This window comes from Falco naumanni, chromosome 1 (assembly GCF_017639655.2).
Source record: "Falco naumanni isolate bFalNau1 chromosome 1, bFalNau1.pat, whole genome shotgun sequence".
Taxonomy (NCBI): Eukaryota; Metazoa; Chordata; class Aves; order Falconiformes; family Falconidae; genus Falco; species Falco naumanni.
Genome location: NC_054054.1, coordinates 118,396,803 through 118,415,513, shown reverse-complemented (window position 1 = coordinate 118,415,513; position 18,711 = coordinate 118,396,803). Strand labels below are relative to the sequence as shown.

General features: G+C 46.5%; 1 protein-coding gene across 1 annotated transcript in view; it reads right to left on the bottom strand.

Annotated features, from left to right (window-relative positions):
- Positions 1-501: 501 nt before the first annotated feature.
- The window catches only part of LOC121085488 (myosin-13), a 33,559-nt gene continuing 15,349 nt past the window's right edge, over positions 502-18,711 (bottom strand). The window contains exons 21-39 of the mRNA XM_040588240.1: positions 16,869-17,111; positions 15,081-15,257; positions 14,293-14,438; positions 14,116-14,206; positions 12,941-13,330; positions 12,720-12,846; positions 12,186-12,304; positions 11,291-11,487; positions 10,588-10,771; positions 9,538-9,703; positions 8,616-8,740; positions 6,660-6,968; positions 6,370-6,573; positions 6,160-6,285; positions 4,839-5,009; positions 3,878-3,982; positions 3,701-3,796; positions 3,114-3,248; positions 502-534 (exon numbers count right to left, since the gene is read on the bottom strand). Coding sequence (XP_040444174.1) covers positions 502-534; positions 3,114-3,248; positions 3,701-3,796; positions 3,878-3,982; positions 4,839-5,009; positions 6,160-6,285; positions 6,370-6,573; positions 6,660-6,968; positions 8,616-8,740; positions 9,538-9,703; positions 10,588-10,771; positions 11,291-11,487; positions 12,186-12,304; positions 12,720-12,846; positions 12,941-13,330; positions 14,116-14,206; positions 14,293-14,438; positions 15,081-15,257; positions 16,869-17,111 — 3,144 coding nt within the window. The remainder of the gene's footprint in view (positions 535-3,113; positions 3,249-3,700; positions 3,797-3,877; positions 3,983-4,838; positions 5,010-6,159; positions 6,286-6,369; positions 6,574-6,659; positions 6,969-8,615; positions 8,741-9,537; positions 9,704-10,587; positions 10,772-11,290; positions 11,488-12,185; positions 12,305-12,719; positions 12,847-12,940; positions 13,331-14,115; positions 14,207-14,292; positions 14,439-15,080; positions 15,258-16,868; positions 17,112-18,711) is intronic.

Here is an 18,711-nt window from a genome sequence, read left to right as displayed (position 1 = left end):
ACACAGCTCCAGCTCTCTTACCAAGCTTATTTGTTACTGTTCTAAAATAAAGAGTCTGTCCTTTTTTATTTCCTAAGTATTTCTCACCTTACCTCTGGTTCAACTAAATAAAAACTAGTAGATTTCTTGTTCTTAAATAAATAAATAAATAAAGTGTATTTTGAAAACCTAGCAGTTATCATATTTCAATTTCCTTCCAGCTTTCTGGGCTTTGCTTTTTTTTTTTCTTTTTCTTTTTCTTTTTCTTTTTTTTTGGGGGGTGGGGTGGGGGAGCAGCGTTTGGGGTTTTTTTTGCATCCCCTCAGTCCCTCTCCTGTTTTCCTGAAACTGTATATGCTTCTCTTCAGAATGCTAATACACATCTGCATATCTTAGAAATTTAGTGGCAAGAACTAAGCAGAGAGGTACATGAATACAAAAATCTCTGAGCTGGGCATAGTTTACAGTTGTCCACTGGAACTGCGCTGCACAGAGTCCTTGTTCTTGCCATTCTCTGGAGGCTCAATGCCTCTCTCCTGTCTTCTCAGTCTCTCTCTGTGTGGAGATACTTAGCTGAACAGTGAACAATTTTTGAAGAGCAGATGACACGGATGTTTGCTGTCATTTTCACATGCGTAGCTAAGTGTGGCCTGTTTGGTTGTTGTTTCCCCCTCCCCTTCAGCCTGAGAGCAATTCAAGCCTCGGCCAGAGCATTGTTCAAACCATCAGCTCAGACAGTGCACTCTGCAAAGATTTGGGTAGTCTTTAACCTTCACCCTGACTATTCTGCCTCTCTCCCAGAGCGAGCAAGGTGATGTGTTCTGTGGTCACAAAGGGCAGCTAGTGTTGCTGATGTGTGGCTCAAACACCTAACAGGCTGCTTTGCTGGAATACTCCTGAGAAGAGATAGGTGATCACACAGAAGTGGTCCTTCCTACTGCTGGCCAGCATCCCAAGAAAAAGCCAGTACTGGCTCACGGGTAATGCACAGACATCAGGCCGTGCCATTACTTCTCCCTTCCCAGCGGATATGCTGGGACAGGCAAAGGACTTGGAGGGCTCCACAGATCTCATGGCAGCTCCAAAGTGTTTCTAGAAGCTCACAGGAGTGCCAAGCAATTTTCAGGCGAAGGCTTTTCTTTCAGCTTTATAAATACGCTTGCAGCCATCATCATACCAAATAAAAAAGTACCCTTAAACCCACTCCTGCTTAACACAGCTCCCATGCAGGAGTTGTTTCTCATTCTTTCTGTTTTTCTTCCTTTATGCACAAATAAGAGTATTGAGAGCAGGTTTGTACTTAACAAAGGGATAAACCCTGCTAATCTACCAGTCTGCCTGCTAGCATTGTGCTTATCGCAGCACTGCTCGTGGGCTGGGGCAGGCGGTTCTCGCGTGCACCACTGTGCGGTGACAGCCGTGCCGTGTCCTGCGACAACGTGGGCAGGACCTGCCAGCCGGGGGGCGCGGTGACAGCTCAGGTCACAGGGCGCTGTGGTTGTGAGTGGGCTGCCCACGTCCCCCCCGGCAACAGGGCACGCCACGCTGCGTGCAAACCGGAGCCCGCGGGGGCAGGTGGCCGTGGAGGGGGGGAGAAGAGGCAGAGGCGATGCGGGCCAGCTCGACAGGCTGCGGCGGCAGGTCACCAGGTGGGGCACTGGCAGCCAAAACGTCCCCGGGCTGTGGCTGGCACAAAGGGCCCGAAGGCGAGGGGCGGGTGGGAAGAGGAGCGGTCGGGAGGCGCACGGGCGGCAGCCGGCCGGGGTGCAACCGCGGGTAAGTGACGGGGACCCGAACGGAGCACAGCGCCCGAGCGCGGGGCGACACCGCGGGCTGGGGGCGGGCAGAAGCGGGGGGTGGCGGGGCCCTGCCCGAGGACGACAACCCTAACGCAGGGGCGAGGCCAAAGCCGCCGGCTGTTCCCCGCGCACGGGGACCCGCCGAAGCCCGGCTCCCGCAGGCCGCGGGCACGGGAGCACGGGAGCCCCGCAGCCGTAACGCGCTGCCGAACGGCCCCGCCCCTCCCTCGGCGGGCGCGGAGCGTCCCCCGCCTGCGCGTGCCAGCGGCCTGCTCGCGGGGGTCCGGCGGGGGGGGTGGGGGGGGCAGCGCCCGAACCTCGTCCCGCCCGGCCCCGCGCCCGCTGCACCGGCCCCGCTCGGGGAGGCCGCGGCGCGCCCCCGCCGCCGCTTCTGGCCGCCGCACCGGGCCCGCGGCGCGCAGGGGGGTGCGGGCCCGCCCGTCGCCGACTCCGCCGCGGCGCGCAGCGCCCCCTGCCGGGGGCACGGGCACGGCTCCCACGCGCGGCGCTCACGGGCCTGGCGCCGCCCCGGGGCGGGGGGGTGAAGGGGGCTTCCCGGGGCGGCCGGGGGCTCCGGCGGACCCCGGGCGGGCAGAGGGGCCGCGCATCCTGCGCCGCGGCTGTGGGGCGTGACGGGTTCGTACCTGCTCTCCACATGGAGCGGACCCCCCGCGGAGCACAGCCGCACCGCACCGCGCACACCCGACGCGGAGCAGACCCCCAGCCCGCTGCGCCCACCCACACATGCTGGCGGTCAGTCCGGTAGGGCGGGACAGCCCCGTCACTCAGGGTGGGTTTTATTTCTCAGCTCCTACTGGGGCTGGGTAACCGCAGCCGGCGGGACGGGCAGTGACCGCACACCTGGTCACTCAAAGCAAGCAGTGCTGATCTCCGGCGGATGCACAGCAGTCTGTACCGTAAGGGAGCCTGCCACAGCTCCGGTCAGCTCATTCCTCTGATTTCTAAATAAATAAATAAATAAATAAAGAAGGTAATGTAGAGGTTGTTGGAGTGGTTGAATTATATCTGGCGTTGTTTCAAAGCTGTAGCTATTGCAAATGTTCTGCCATATTACTGGCACAGAACCAGTATCTCCCAATTCTGCTGAAAGACCTGAATTCTTAAAGTCGATCAAATCTAGTCTGTCTCTTGGGAGGCACTGAAAGGACCTTCAAAACCCACTGGTTTTGAATAAATGTGTTTCTGGCCTTCCTTTTTGAGGATGCTCCATTGCGAGAGTGGGAGATCTACAGAGTGGCTGCCAGGCATTTGGGCAGAGACCCCTGGGGCACTTGCCACATGGAAACGGTCCTTCTCTGCAGCCCCTCGGCTCACCTGTCCTTCAATGTCACGGCTTTTGGCTCGCAACTTGTTAACCTGGCATTCAGCAATATCAGCTCGTTCTTCAGCCTCTTCCAGCTTGTACTGGGTCTTGCGGCACTGTGAGAGGTTAGTGTTTGCCTGTTCCTCCTGGAAGTCATGCAGTGACATCAGTGACATGGACAAAAACTGGCATCATCCCATTACCATTAACCAAACACCCTATGGCTGCACCACAATAATATCACCCACTAGTTAGCCTTGCAGCTACACCCCTGTGCTGCCAGCACCCTCTGCGTTTCTGTCTGGTACTATTAACAACATGAGCACTCAGCTGGGGACAGAGCAATTAGTCCTGATCAGAGCCAGGTTGGGAAAATTGGCTAGTGTAGCTCCAAAACTTTGACAACCTCAGGACAATTCCAGCTGTGCCTGCTCTGTTGTGAGCTGTTAAGTCTTTACCAGGTGAGGAATGTTCAAAGGCAGTGGCCATAGCTGCCCTATCACACTGAGTACTCAATTATTTTAATGAACTTGGGAGGCTGAACCTTTTGGAAATCTCCACCCAGGGCTCGCAAAGATTTAGAGACTCCCACACTCACAGCTTCCTCAGCCCGCTTCTTGTATGCTTTCACTTTTAATTGCAGCTTGTCTACCAGGTCCTGGAGCCGAAGAATATTTTTCTTATCCTCTTCAGACTGTAGGAAGTGAAAAATCAAGTTAGCCTTGGAAGAGGGCTTGAGGTGATGCATGTTAAGAGGGCAGAGGATTTGAAATACCTGGTAAGTGAGCTCCTTCAGCCTTCGTTCGTACTTGCGAGCACCTTTCAGCGACTCTATTCCTCTTTTCTGCTCGGCATCAAGCTCATTTTCTAACTCATTAATCTGAAACACAGTATCATGGTGAATGCAGCAAACTGCCAAGAGTGGCTGTTGGTACCACTGTAGGGTGCCGGGAACCAGGGTTCTGCAGACCAAGGCCACGGAAAAAGTGGCCATGCAGGGCAGCTTCCTGAGGCTAGAGTAGCTAAAAACCGCTTGCCATGCTGTATTACTGGGGACATGGTGTGTGAATCCATAGTTAGTTATAGAAGGAACTTAGCCGTGCTTACCTGGGGCATTTGTAATCAAAATTGGGCTTAAATCTCTCAGAGAAGTGGAAATTGAAACAGGAAAGGGAGGGCTCTGTCAACGTTCACCAGGTAAATGGGGAAAATCTGTTTAATTTGTAGTCTTCGAGCCCAGCTCATCCTCATGAATAGTACTTAACAACCTCCCGTAGCTCAACACCTCTTCTGGAGTGTGTGTAAGTCAAACCTGGACACCAGTGGGTTTATTTCTGTGGGGATATTTTCTGTCAAAGCCAAACTAACTCCCAGTCAGTTGTGCTGTATTTTGGAACAGCAGCAGTTGAGAAGCACAGAAAGGGGGCCAGGTGAGTGGTCTCTCTAGCCCAATGCTCTGCCTCTGGGACTGGCAGCAGCACGTACCATTTAGGGACAGCGTGGAAACCTGACTGCTGTCTACTCCCCTCATGCTTGTCCAGCTTCCTCAGTTATTAGGTTAGAGGTGTAAGGTGGCACATCTATGCCTGTTCCTCGCCAGCAGTGCAGGGTTTAACTACTCATCTCACCTGCTGGAGATACCTGGGGTTGTCCCTGTTGTAACCTTCCCAAAGGGTTCCAGCAACCAAGGGACCACTCAGGAACTTGACCTTATCCTACCATGGTGTTCACCATACCCTCGCCTCTAGTTTCTGGAGCTGCTTCTTTCCACCCTTCAGAGCCAGCTGCTCGGCTTCATCCAGTCGGAGCTGCAGGTCCTTCACTGTCTGTTCCAGATTCCTCTTCATCCTCTCCAGGTGGGCGCTGGTGTCCTGCTCCTTCTTCAGCTCTTCTGCCATCATGGCTGCCTGTTGCAGTGCACAGTTATGTTATGAATATGCCTCCCTGGCAGTTCTGCGCTCTCCCTGGGAGCACTGCCCAGCTTCGCGCTGGTGTGTGGCTTTCTGCATTCTCAGTCAGTGCTCACGGCTGTGCCAAGAATCTGTCATATAAAGGGGGGTCACTGTTTCTCAGTATTGGCATTTCTAGAGCTACTCTGCCTTGGAGAACAAGCAAGGTTGATGACAAGAAAAAAAATATTAAGGCATGCAAATGACTTGATACCAAAGTTCCTTTTTTTTTTTTTTTTTTAAGAGACAGTGGAAATTAGAGACACGCTGAAGTATCACCAGCTAACACTCTGCATCTCTGGGCTCCCAACTGATTTTGAATATCTGGCCATTTGCTGCCTAAATTTGCTGAAAAGTCAGACTCCCAAGCAGTTTTTGCTAATGGAATGACCCCAAGTATCTCGAACCACAATGTCAAGCTTGTGCCTGCTGAGGTGTCCAGGACCTGGATGGACAGCTGTCTCCAGTGTGACAGGGCAGAGGGGACCCGCAGCACTGCCGCAGGCAGGTGGGCAGAAGAGTGCTTCAGGCCCAGGTATGCCTTGGCTTGATGCAATTTTCTGTTTCATTTTCATCTGCCTTTCAGAGGTATTCCTGAGGTTGGTCTCTTCTGATTGCCGTGGAACTGTAGCCTTGTTTAAACTTTTAAAAAGAATTTCCATTCTTTTTATTTCTTACATGTGTAGCATTTGTGTGGAAGCATGTATGATTTTAGCCTTAATTTCAGCTTTTCTGTGCCATGTCTAAATGGGATTTGGTTTGGACTGCTCTTTTCCTGTTACAATTTTGTGGCCATCTCTTCTATCCTGTCTATTACATTTATCCTGGAAGCAAAAAGGAATGGGGGTATGAGGGAGGCGAGACAGGATGCCTCTTCAACACAGGCTGCTAGCAGAACATGAGTAGAGGACCTAGACTGAGGGGGTCTTCCATGGCAAGCAGTAGGGCAGAGGCTGCATGAGGCCCATGTGGGCGAGATTGTCTGTCACCAATATTTTCTGTTCCTGTGTTGAAGAATTCGTTCTCCTCCACCTGACTGCTGCCTTTCTAAAGCACAAAAGTAACTGCAGTAGTATCATGTGGAAGAGAGGCAAGCAAGAGTACTCACGTCTGTGATCGCTTTCTTTGCTTTCTCCTCTGCATTTCTGGCTTCCTGAATGCTGTCTTCGACCTCGTTCTGTAAATGAGTAATGTCCACTTCCAGTCTCTTCTTGGTGTTGAGAAGGCTTGTGTACTGTGGGGACAGTCCAGAGATAGGTCATTCCCACCCCGTTTCATACCACTCCCGCATGCCTGTTGTACAGGAGATGCCAAATACCTGCGAGTGGAAGAGCTGTGCTCGCTCGCTGGCATCTGTCAGCTCCTGCTCAGAAACTTTACGGGCTCGCTCTGTCTGCTCCATAGCAGCTTGCATCTCCTCCACTTCTGTTGCCATCAGATTGTTCCTACGCTCTGCCAGGGCAAGCTGCTCCTTCAGGTCATCATTCTGTCTCAAAGCATCATCCAAATGGAGTTGGGAGTCCTTTGAAGGTGAAAGCACCAGGAGACTCAGAGGCAAGCAGAGTGAGTGGCAAAGACTTGTAGGACAGTAGCCCTCATGGCCCTTACCTTGAGTTGCCCTTGCACAGCTTTGAGGTGCTTCTGTGTCTCTGCCACCTGACAGTTGGCATGCCTCAGCTGTATTTCCATGTCATTCAGATCTCCCTCCATCTTCTTTTTCAGCCTCAATGCATCATTTCTGCTTCTGATCTCAGCATCCAGTGTGGTCTGCATAGTCTCTAATACCCTCTGGTGATTCCTTTTCAGCTGTTGAATTTCCTCATCTTTCTCTGCATTCCTTCTGTCAACATCTGACTTCACCTGGTTCAGCTCCAGCTGAACGCGTAAGATTTTTCCTTCTTCATGCTCTAAAGAGCCCTGGCAGGGTTGAAATAACATCAGTGGATCTGTAGTGTCCATTAATGGGAAATACCCATGCAGAATTTTGGCACTTTGCAGCCAGTAACGCAGGTATTGCGTGCCTTACTGTGGACCTTTAGAAAAGGCCTAGCACTGACTGCTGTTCCCCTACACAAGAGTCACTACACCTCAACTGGATATTAATCAGGAATTTAGGAATAAGACTCCTTAGGAAAATCCCTCTGAAGCCAAAAGGCCTGGGCACTGAGTGCTCTGCTGATACTGCAGAGATAACAAAACATATGACAAAATGGGATCGTCAAGCCTCGGGCTCAGAAGAAGCTTGCCTTCTCTTGCACCTCCATGCTTAAGTCTGCTTAGGGGGTCTGCACGTAGTCCCACCACACTGTGGGCATGTTCTACTTCCATACAGCCTTTTCCCTTTGATACTCACATTATCTAGCTTCAGGTGCCTAGGAGTTTAAAGCCTGAGGCTGAGTCTTTACAAACAGCGGACAGAAATAAGCCCATCCAGAGAATGAAACAGTTGATGTAGCCTTGGCATCTCTTTTAAAATAGACCCTACAGAGATGCCTATTTCAGATAAAAATATTTTCCAATAAGAATGATGCTGCACTGGAGGAAGTTGTTGAGCAATACTGTGAAGTCTCCGTCCTTGGAAGTTATAAAGACCAAGCAGATGAGGCTTTGAGCAACCTAATGTAATTTTGAAGTTAGCCCTCCATTGAGCAGGAGGTTGGACTAAAGACCTCCAGAGATCCTTTCCAGTCTAAGCTAATTCTGTGTCTCTGAGCTATGTCCTAGGTATACCGTGAGCGGCTCCGTGAAATGCTCTCAGACATTTTGTGGAGAATCAGATATGGTTATACAAAAGTAATAAAAGCTTTTTCCAGGGACGGTCAGGGCAGAGTGGGAACAAAAGGCAGAACCCAGACAAGAAGGAACTGAAGGAGCTGCAATTTGGCATGGACCGGGAAAAAACTAAATTTAAAATTATGAAGTGCTGAGGGGTAGCCAAAGACAGTAAGGAAGACTGAGCAGTCATGGACTTGTGGGACCTGGTATGCAGCCTGCGTCAGCAAAGCACATCAGTGTACCAGCCACATCTCCACGATTCAGTTGATCCCCAGCAACCTCTTTGTGTTCATCAAAACACGTCCTGTGAACTGACTGCTCTTTGACTGTCTTACTGGCTCCCATTCATTGAAAGTGGAGGAACTGAAGAAATATAATCTAAATTGCCTTCAACATTCAGCTTTCTTTGAGCAGGAGGTGACACTGAGAAAACTTTTAAGTCTAGAATAGACTTGCTCTGAAAACATCCTTGATTAATTTTACTAAAAACAAAACTTGTCTGAGTCCTGAAATACAAATGGCCTTTCTTCAGCCTTCTACAGGAGCTCATTCAAACAGGTGGTGTGAAATGATCTCTATTTTAGTCTGGACTGAGTAGTTTTTGTGTGATAGCACAGTAAGGAATGCCACATTGGTATGGGAGAGGAGCCCTCCTTACGCTATTTGATCTGCTTGTGCTCTCATACTGCACCTTTGTGATGGTGGCAGGACAAACAGGTGTATATAACCTCCAAATTTTCTCCATTCATGCTCTCTCTAGAAACTAGCCCCCTTATTGAGGACACTTGCCTCTGCTTCTTCTAATGCTGCTTGAAGGTCACACTTTTCTTGCTCAATTTGCTTCTTTGCTTTCTCCAGTCCATGTTTAGCTTTTCCAGATTCAGCAATCTGTTCGGTCAGATCGGAAATTTCCTCTGCAACACAGAAAACACACACTCAGCTCATCTGAAATAAAGTTTTCAATGGCACCTGCAATTGCTGTTTGCCAATGGGAGTGATGGAAGAGTTAATGACGTAATGTGATGCAGTGAGGAGAAATAATAAGTCTTGTCTCGTGTGCAGTCTTTATTTCTGGTTACCTCCTGCTTCCAGGTCAGTGTGCAATTTAAAAATGGGAGTGGCCAGCTGGAGTAAGCTCAGAAAAGAATGTTGACTTCCTCTGGATAGCGAAATTACATCTCCAGAGACAGTTCTGTTTGATTGTTCTCTTTATCCTCAAATACTTCCCAGGGATCATTCAGCTCACAAAAAAGAACAGGGTTGGGTTTCCTTTAGATGGTTAGTTTGTTTATTAAATGTCAATCTGTTGTGCCACAGCTGCATGGTCCTCCAATAATCAGGAGATAAGACAACAGCCCTCCAGATTTTTTCTAATGACAGTGTCTGAGGTAATCTGGAAAAAAAATGAGTATCTTTTTTCATCATAATTTCTGTCCATTCAGTTAACTTCATCGCTATTCATGAATGGGGTTATGATGGTGTGAAGGAGGAGAATACCATGAGGAAGTAGGATGCTGTTAATGAACCATAGGCATGTGCTTACAGGTGACTTTGTGATCAGCTGAACAGGAAAGACAGACACCTAACCTAAGCGTTGTGGGAAAATCCTAAGCAACAAAACCCTGGGGAGAGGCAGAGTTCTGGTATCCAAGGAATGTAGACACATCTTAGGACTCCTGGTGGATTCCAGCTGATAGAGATCTGAACTTACGCTGGAGGTTCTTGTTTTCCCATCTGACAGTCTCAGCCTGGTCAAGCATTTCTTCATAGGCATTCTTCATCCGGAAGATCTCAGTGCTGAGAGAGCGACATTCCTTCTGGGCAGCTTCCAAATCAGCCTGACTGTCCTGGTACTTCTGTTTCCATTCAGCCAGGACCTGGAGTGACAGGAGCAGAAGAATGACCTATTCTGCAGTACTCCTGTCTCTGCACATTTACAGGACAAGAACCCAAGAGGCATGACATGTCTTGCAGTCTTTTGCTTTGGATCGTTCTCTGCCTGTGACAATCAATTCACCGTGATACGTACTCTGGCCGTTTTGGTGGAAGCTACTTCAATCACCCTCTTCAGCCAGCACTAGTGCATACCCCAGACTCTCAGGCAGGAGTTTGGGTTGACAACAGCCTGGACACGATGAGGCTGTGTGAACCTTTCTATTATTGCAGGAGCCAGTGCTCTGGCACTCAGCCCGCCAAGAAAGATCATGTTCTACAGATTGTCTCCTGAGTTTGACACAACAGCCCTGCAGGGTGTCTGTTGTAGCACATTCACCTAATTAGCTCACGCAAGGCTGGGCCAAGGCACAGGGCTGTGCAACATCACTTGGCCAAACAGTGCTGATTATTTTAAATGTTATTAAAAGCAACGAGGGCTGGAACTGTGGAGAGGAGTCTGAGGCTCTGCCTAACCCACATACAAGGCCAGCAAATTAGCACCAGCTGAAAGTCTAGCTTGCATGTGAATACTTGCTGAGTCTGCTTGATCAAAGACTAGATATGGATCCTCTTACACTCCCTTGCAAAAACTTAATGCTTTTTAAAACTATCAGAAAGCTACTTCATTGTTTGTTGTGGTCATCTGGGGTTACTCACACTGTGACGTTATTACTATATGTCTCATTATGTGTTCTTTACCACAGCTTTGCTTTGGATAAAATACAGTGTATCTTACTGTGAGTGCAGAACTTTCGTAATTTCAGAATTTGGCCTGGCCTATCAAGTGTCTGATGTTTTTCACATTTGGCAGGCTCTCTGTATGAACCTTGTCAAAATTCTTCTGCTTTTTATCGAATGCCGCACAAGCTGCGTTCAACCTCTCCACATCAATCATGAGGTCATCCACTTCGCCCTGCAGCCTCTGCTTTGTCTTCTCCAGTGAAGCACACTTCGAGTTGACAGCCTCAGTCTGCTCCTCTGACTCCTGCAGGCGCTGAGCCAGCTTCTTTCTGCAGGATGAGACAATTGGTGCTGAGAGAAGGAGAAATCTGACATTCTTAGAAAACGAACAGGAAGGGAGTTTGGCATGGGAGAGATGGATGGAGAAAGCAAAGTAGAAAGCTGTGATGATGTGAACAGGGGGCACTGATGGGAGCCTGGGATGACACAGCATGCTGGAGGGATGCATAGGCTGGGAGAGTACTCACCCAAGGAGTAGACTATCGCGATGTGGAGAGGAACTAGAAACACACTTTCAGCATTGGCAGTGTAAAGAATGTGACTTTTCAACTGCTATGATTAACTCCATAGTTAATGCACTGGAATTCTCCTTCCTGTAGACACTCCCAAGCCTCTACTCATTTTCCTCCTTCAAACCTCTACTCACTCCTCTTTTGACTCCTAACACATCAGAGCACGCTGCTCTGCATATTCCCACTACAAGCGTATTCTGGTTTCCTCTGGTTCATTCTTAAATTTTTACTAAAATACCCTTCTCCTTGCTCCAGACTATCCCACTTCCCACGTACTTGGCCTCCTCCAGCTCCTCTGTGCGCTGAATAGCGTCCGTCTCGTATTTGGTTCTCCACTGGGCCACTTCGCTGTTGGCCTTGGACAGGGCGCGCTGCAGCTCCCCCTTGGCTTCCTGCTCCTCCTCGTATTGCTCCCGCAGCAGGTCACAGTCGTGGCGAGCAGACTGCAAGGCGTGGGCCAGCGCGTTCTTGGCCTTCGTAATTAAAATTATACAAATTGTCAAAATATTAATAATTTGTGACTGGACTTTGTTACTGTATTTTGATAAAACCTTCATGTCTTGCTGCCCATGTGCAACAGTTGCTAGAGTAACAGAAGGAACAAAGCGACGTGAGGGAGGCTGTGTTTCAGGCTTGATGCTGTTAAGCGAGGTCAGGCACTTGTCCTTTTTTTTTTCTGGGATGCTGCGCCTCAAACATACCTGCACCAAGAGCTTTTGGCAAAGACGCATGAAACCTAGCAACAGACAAGGCAGGAATTACATCTCAAGAAGCTTCTCTGTAAGCTTTTCAGGTAGAGTTTGGTATTTATCTGAAGGTGGAAGACACTCTCAACTGTTTTGTCATATCTAACCCTGGGTACACCTGCATTCCTGCTCTCTTTCCTTTTTTTTGGCTGCTGTTTTCTTTACCTCAGGGATTTCCTGTAGCAGCAAGCTATACAGAGCTATTTTCATTCACTTCTCTCATGTTTTTGAACTTCAGAAAGCATGATGGGAAGGACTTAAATTGTCTTCCTTATTTCACTTCTAAGATCTCGTCTCTGTGTTATGCTCTAAAACAAAATTCAGAAGTTTCACTGTTCTGATGTCTCCACCTTTCTCTGAGGAGAAATCTCATTTATTTTTTTAGCTCACTGGTTTATTTGTTGCTCCAAATTAAAGCAAATCACCTTATTTTCTTCCTCTACTTGCCTCTTCAGTTCTTCAGTCTGCTGAGTGAAAGCATGTTTGCCTCGAGTCAGCTGAGAAATCAAGGACTCCTTCTCCTCCAGTTGCCGAGAAAGTTCACCTAGCGAGAAAACATTTATTTATTTTTAGGCAGAGATACGAGACATAAGATAAAAATGAGAAGAGCTAGCCGTATGGAAAGTGATTACAAGACATAATGTGGTAAAATGAAGGGAGGATAGCAATTTCATTCACATTGGTTGGAAAAAGCTGCCGAAGAGAGGCATTGTGCTGGCATCAAAGGAAACGGGATGAACTGACCACAGACTCACACATTCACTTTGACTGATAGTGCCTCTCTGGGTTTGGCTGTGTTTCCTTGGGTGGAATTTCTATGGACTGCCCCCAGGAGAGAATTCTATAGTGAGTTTTGTTCAGATCATCCAGTGATGGAAATATTACAAAATACACTGGCATTCAAACAGCGTATTTAAGTACTTGGCACGGGACTATTACGTTTCATCTAGGGGACGCACCATTCTCAGTCTGTAGACGTGTTTTCTGTGTGTTCAGATCGTTAATTAATCTCATGTGTTCATCATCTTTGGTTCTGACTTCGCTGAACTGGTCTTCAAGAGCTCGGCACATCTTTTCCAGGTTGCTCTGTTAAGAAATAGAAAGCATATATCCTTCAGCTCATCTAATTGTTCACAAGAACAATGGTAGTGATGAGAAATGTTTCTTCCTGTGCAGGAACCTTGGCTTTGGAGACAGACTCCATGTTACTGGCCAAGTCGTCAATCTCCATCTTGAGCTCACTCTTCTCCTTCTCCAGCTTCTGCTTCACTCGCTGCAGGTTGTCGATCTGCTCCCCAAGCTCAGCGGTGCTGTCCGCGTGCTTCTTGCGCAGGGCCGCAGCCGTGGCTTCGTGCTGCAGCGTGGCCTCCTCCAGGTCGCGACGCATCTTCTGAAATTCTGCCTCACGCTTCTTGTTCATCTCAATCTGAGCGGCGGTAGCCCCTCCGGCTTCTTCCAGGCGCTCGCTGATCTCCTCTAGCTCCCTCGACAGGTCAGCTCGCTGCTTCTCAGTCTTTGCACGGATTGCACGTTCAGCCTCGATTTCTTCCTCCAATTCCTCTATTCGAGCCTGTGAAAATTAATTGGTTAAATGTGGACTTCTGGATAGACAGATTGAAAATTACCAGTGAGGAATAAAGAGCAAACATTCACAGATGTTTATATCAGCATAGAGAGTGAAGCACCACTAGAAATTTCATTGAATTGTGTCCCAGGACATGCAATATTTGGTTTTGGAACAACAGTGAATGTAAAATCTGGTATTTCATTTGTTATAGCTCGGAATGGATTTGTTAGGTTATGAAGGATCTAGGGCTGCACTTCTCTGAAGAAATAAGGGATGCGTCACTGGAAAATGTAAAGAAGTGTGAGTTTCTTAGAAATTTCCCAAAACTCAGGCCAAAAACAAGGCAGTGTCCTCTCTCCATCAGCAAACAAGGTGGAAGGAACCTTGAGGTGAGCAGCTGTGGGTTAATAGCACTGAAGAGAAGTGTCTTCCTGGCTCTGCATTTAGGAAGTGATCTCTGTCCTGATCATGACAGATTATGAAACTTTTTGTTGTTTTCTTAAAAAAATTAATTCTTAGTGGCTTTGCTTCTGTTACAACTCAGTATCTAATCCATTTTTCAAGCCTGCCACAAGCTTCACTTGAGAAGCCTTTTACATAGCTATATATGATTAGATACCAGAGTTTCTTTAAAAGTGCCCTGAGATGCAAACAGCACCCAGAGTCCATGTTAATTGCTTTATTCATGGGTAGGGAAATACTTGCATAGAACAGTAAGAATAAATATCAACTAGTTCTAAGAAACTTGTGCTCAGCTACTAAACCCACAAATAACTCTTAGACTTTACCTGAAGCTCCTTAATTTTCTTTTGCAGCTGAGAACTTTGAGCCTGCTCATCTTCAATTTTACTTTGCAACTGGCTAATTTCAAAATCCTTTCTGTTGAAGAACAAGAATGAAAATTCAATGCGCTTAAGTTAAGATCTGAATTTTGGAATTCATAGCATAAAAAGTCAGTGCAATACTTTTTTAGCCTGTCATCCATCTGTTGCTTGTCATTTTCCAGATCCATTATGGAATCCTGAGCTATTTTCAGATCTCCCTCCAGTTTTTTCTTTGCTCTCTCAAGGTCCATTCGTAGTTTCTTCTCTTGTTCTAGAGATCCTTCAAACTAAACCACATAAAACATACTTTGAAATACAGAAATTATACTTTGAAAATAACTATACCTGATTTAAAAATCTAACTAGAGTTTAAAATTGATGAATAGAGAAAACTATCAACACTGTATATATTTCTCATCTCCACCTGTGCTACGCTCTTGCTGCAAGATCAGAGCAGCCATTATAATTTGGCTGCAGATATTAAGCTGTCTTCAGCTTGGCTGTGTGCAGTTGAAATGCAAGTTCTTGAAAAATACAGAAATCAGAATTTTTCCGTGGCTGCAGTTCCTAGCATACAGACTGCTAAATATGTTCATAACTTCCTTGAAATACATCCACACTGTACAACAAATAACTCTGCAGCAAACTTCAGACAGCCACAGGTACACTACTCCAACTAATTGGTTAAAACAGGGTTCAAGAAGCTACAACGCTGCAATACTCAGTGATGAACATATTTTAAATAGACAGGGAAGATGAAAGATGTACTAGATTACACAATAATCTGTCAACTGGCAATGATTTATTAGCCGAAATTATTAGAGATGGTTTGGCTTCTTTAGGTGTTGCTTATACTCCCAACTGTAGATTTCTAGTCTCTTCTCATCTGTCAGAATATCCACCTATACAACCAAAAAACGTTTCCTTACATCATCTACTTGCTGCTCCAGTTTGGTCTTGGTTTTGGTGAGTGTGCTGACTTTGTCTTCCTCAACTTGCAAGTCATCCAGTGTCTGCTGGTGGGCTTCCTGGAGGGCCTTTTTCTCCTTAGTGAGTTTAGAAATATTTTCATCCAGAGCTGCCATCTCTTCAGTAAGATTCTTAACCTGTTAGACAGCCAGCATCCATACTGTGAGAGGGTGCCTTGAGAAATGACAGACTGAGAACACAGTGAGTGCACCCTTGCAAAATCTTGCTTGGATGTAGTCAACGTGCTCTCCACAGGAGGTCTACGTCATTCATGAGTAGCGTAGCAACAAGTGTCATGCCTGACATTCACACCTTTCTGGTCCTGCAACGGCAGGAATTCTTGCTTTGGTTGTTTTTGACTACCAGCCCTATCCTGCTGAACTGTACAGTGGAACAGGTGCTGTATCTTCACTTGCCTCTACAAGCTTTTCCCACGAGGATTTACAAAAGGCCTCTGAGTTGCTCTTGCTGAAAAAAATGTATTTCCTATGTGTGAAATACTTGCTAGGCAAACAACTGTAACTTCTCGGCAAGTGAGGTTCTTTAAAAAAGGTATCAAGTGCTAAGCCTAGCCAAAGATATGTTAAGTTTTCCGTAAAAGTGAAGGGAACATGATGACGTGACAAAGAACCTCATGCCCTTGGAACAGATGATCGTGAATTTAGGGCTGGAGCTTCTAACTGGGTTGTTGGGCATGCCAGCTCTGCTAGCTTTGTCTTGGATGTTTATTCTGTGTACTTCAATGAGCATGGCACACCAGCAGCCTTATCTCAAACACATCAGGCGCTGTGCATTAGCCTGCCTGACCCTTGCTTCCCGTATGTCCCGTTTGGATGGGGAAGCCTGACAGGAGTGATCAGGAAAGTCTACTCTGCTGAGTGCTTGAGCTATACAGCCCTGATCCCTCATCCTAATACCCAACACCAGATAGATTTGCTCTAAGGATTAGTATGGAGATGTCCAACATATCTGTAATTGCAAGCTTAGGATGTGGTATTGCTCTCAGTGATGGCACTGAATGGAATCTCAGGGTTCTTATATCCTTGCTAGCATTGTTTCCACAGCAGGACTGAACACTGTCACCACAGACATGGACTTTTGAATTCTAACACAGATATATCTCAATTATGTCTCTTCAAATTGATTGTTGAGATGTACATGAAGAAATTTGTACTTTTACTGGAAGATAAATGAGTTTAATGACCATCTGATATAGACCTTCCTTGCTACATTGACAGTCTGAACCTTAGAAATCAGGAAGAACTCTCACTTAATCGTCAAGTCAGTGAAAGGAAAGGATGTCCATCCTAGCTGAGACCTGGGCTTTTTAAATACAAGAGAATTGCAAGAAAACATTTGACATCTGCAAAATCAGTTCTCCTCAATGCGTGTGAGAAAGGACCAGCATAGTCATTCTGTGCTGTGCTACTCGCAAACATGCTACTCCTCAGTTATACACAGGAGACACAAATATACTGGTTCCTTATGACTGCAAATAGCCAAAACTGGAAATTGTCTATCAAGCACCATAATGACCTCTTAATTCTTCCTCAAATGTGACAGAAAATACGTTTTTCCTGAGAAGTTATGATTTTAACAATTTTTTTTCTGTCATTAAGTGACAATACCTCTCTCCTATTATGCCTTGGGCACATGTCACTTCCATTCAGAGCATTTAGGAGTGACTGCAGCTTTCCACAAAACTGACAACTGTCTAGGAAAGAATAATTCCCCGATTCCTCTGTCACCTTATTCTCTGTTGCATGCTTCTCCTTTTCCACTTTGGCCAGAGTCAGTTCAAGATCATCAATATCTTTCTTCAGCTCAGAGCACTCGTCTTCAAGTTTCCTCTTCTTCGCTACCAGTTCAGCATTTGTCTCCTCTTCATCCTCTATTCTTTCACTCAGTATTTTTATTTTAGCTTCCAGCTGGATTTTACTTTTGATGAGTCCTTCACATCTCTCTTCAGCATCAGCTAGATTTTCGCTCTCCTGTCAGAACATATTGAAGGCATGTTATATTTATCATAAGACTGGCAAAAGGCAATATATGTTGTTCAAGTGCCATCTCCAGGAAACTGATTACACAAGTCAGAGCAGAATTTTCTATGCAAATCACTGGAATGCACACAATTTGATTGTGAGGGAATTGTCCTGTTCAGTCATGGCTAGGAAAGTGGGCCATAATCCCATGGCAGAGACCCTTCCTTCCAGCTGGTCAGATGGATTTGCTGCAATACTGTGCAACCGACTCACAGGGCTCAGTCATAACAAGGAGCCTGCAAGGAATTAGTGAGATAAATAGGTGAGTAGCACGCTGGCTTTCCTGGAAGCATGATCTTAGCTGTGGCTTTGTGAAACATAGCATTTCTAAGTTGTCTTTCATAGTGTTGAATGATTTTATCTTTAATAAGCTGCTCTAGCTCTAATGACACAGGTTGGTCTGTCTCTCCAGAAACTTCTGCTTTATTCACATGAGGCTAACCTTGCTCCCACCATTCTCTAACCTCTCTCAGCCAAGAGCTTGACCTGAATTGCAGCCTGCAACTTTTACTATGGCTAACATGTTGAGACACGTGATTGACAGACAAAATTTTGTCTAAATTAATGCTACAATGATGTATTTTAAGTAGAATACTGGAAGAGGTATCTGTTGCCTCCCAGAAGTTACGGCTGAAAGCCATCACTGCAATAACAGAAGATGGTGTGTTTAATTCTCAGATTCTGACTGAAACCCGTAGCGCTGAAAATCATGGCTAGTGAGCATGCAACTTCTGATGACTAACTTGGAGAAGGTGGTGCTTGTAGAATCTTTCAGGAAGGGTTAATAGAAATTCCCTCGGGAAAAAGGGACTTAGAAGACAGGAAGTATTTTTCCAATACTAAAATGGTGAGGAACTGGGAATTGAGAGTCAGACAATACATTTGAGGGCAGCGATCGTATCTTAGGACTTCTTTTATGTTCTGAAATCTGATTGCTTTGTAAGGCATCCTAATCTGGAAGTTAGTCTAGTTAAATCTGGGCTTCTTGGTTTTTTTTGGCTTACCATCTGTGCAGGTGTTAAAGTGAAGCCCCGGATGCTTGTAAACTAGGTGGGTTCTGGAAGACAGTGTGTTAAGTACCAAGAAGGGTACAAAGAATCAGAAAACTGGGCGAGGTTAAGTTGAAGTTCTGAAGAAGGATTCAGATAACTAATCTGATCTTCTGCATGCACAGCTACAGCCTTGGTGCTTGAAACAATACTTGTCAGAACCCAACTGGTTTGAAAGCACATGGAAACAAGTGACAGGTCCACTTGCACCAGACCACCCTTGGCCATGTAGTATCTTATTAACTTTTAAAACCAACGTATTCCTGTCCTGTGCAATTTCAGTCTCTGCTCAGCGATATTCCAGAGAAAAGCATCAGTCTTTGTTCCGTGGTTTCAGTCCTGTCTCTGACCGGAAAGCACCTCTGTGCTGGCTTCATGTTATAGTGGTCAGCAGAGGTGGCAACAGCCTGTATTTCATTAAGAATCAGATACCATTATTAATTAGGAGCACATTGAATGTACTGTGGAACATCTGATTCTTTCACTGATGGTTGCTTAAT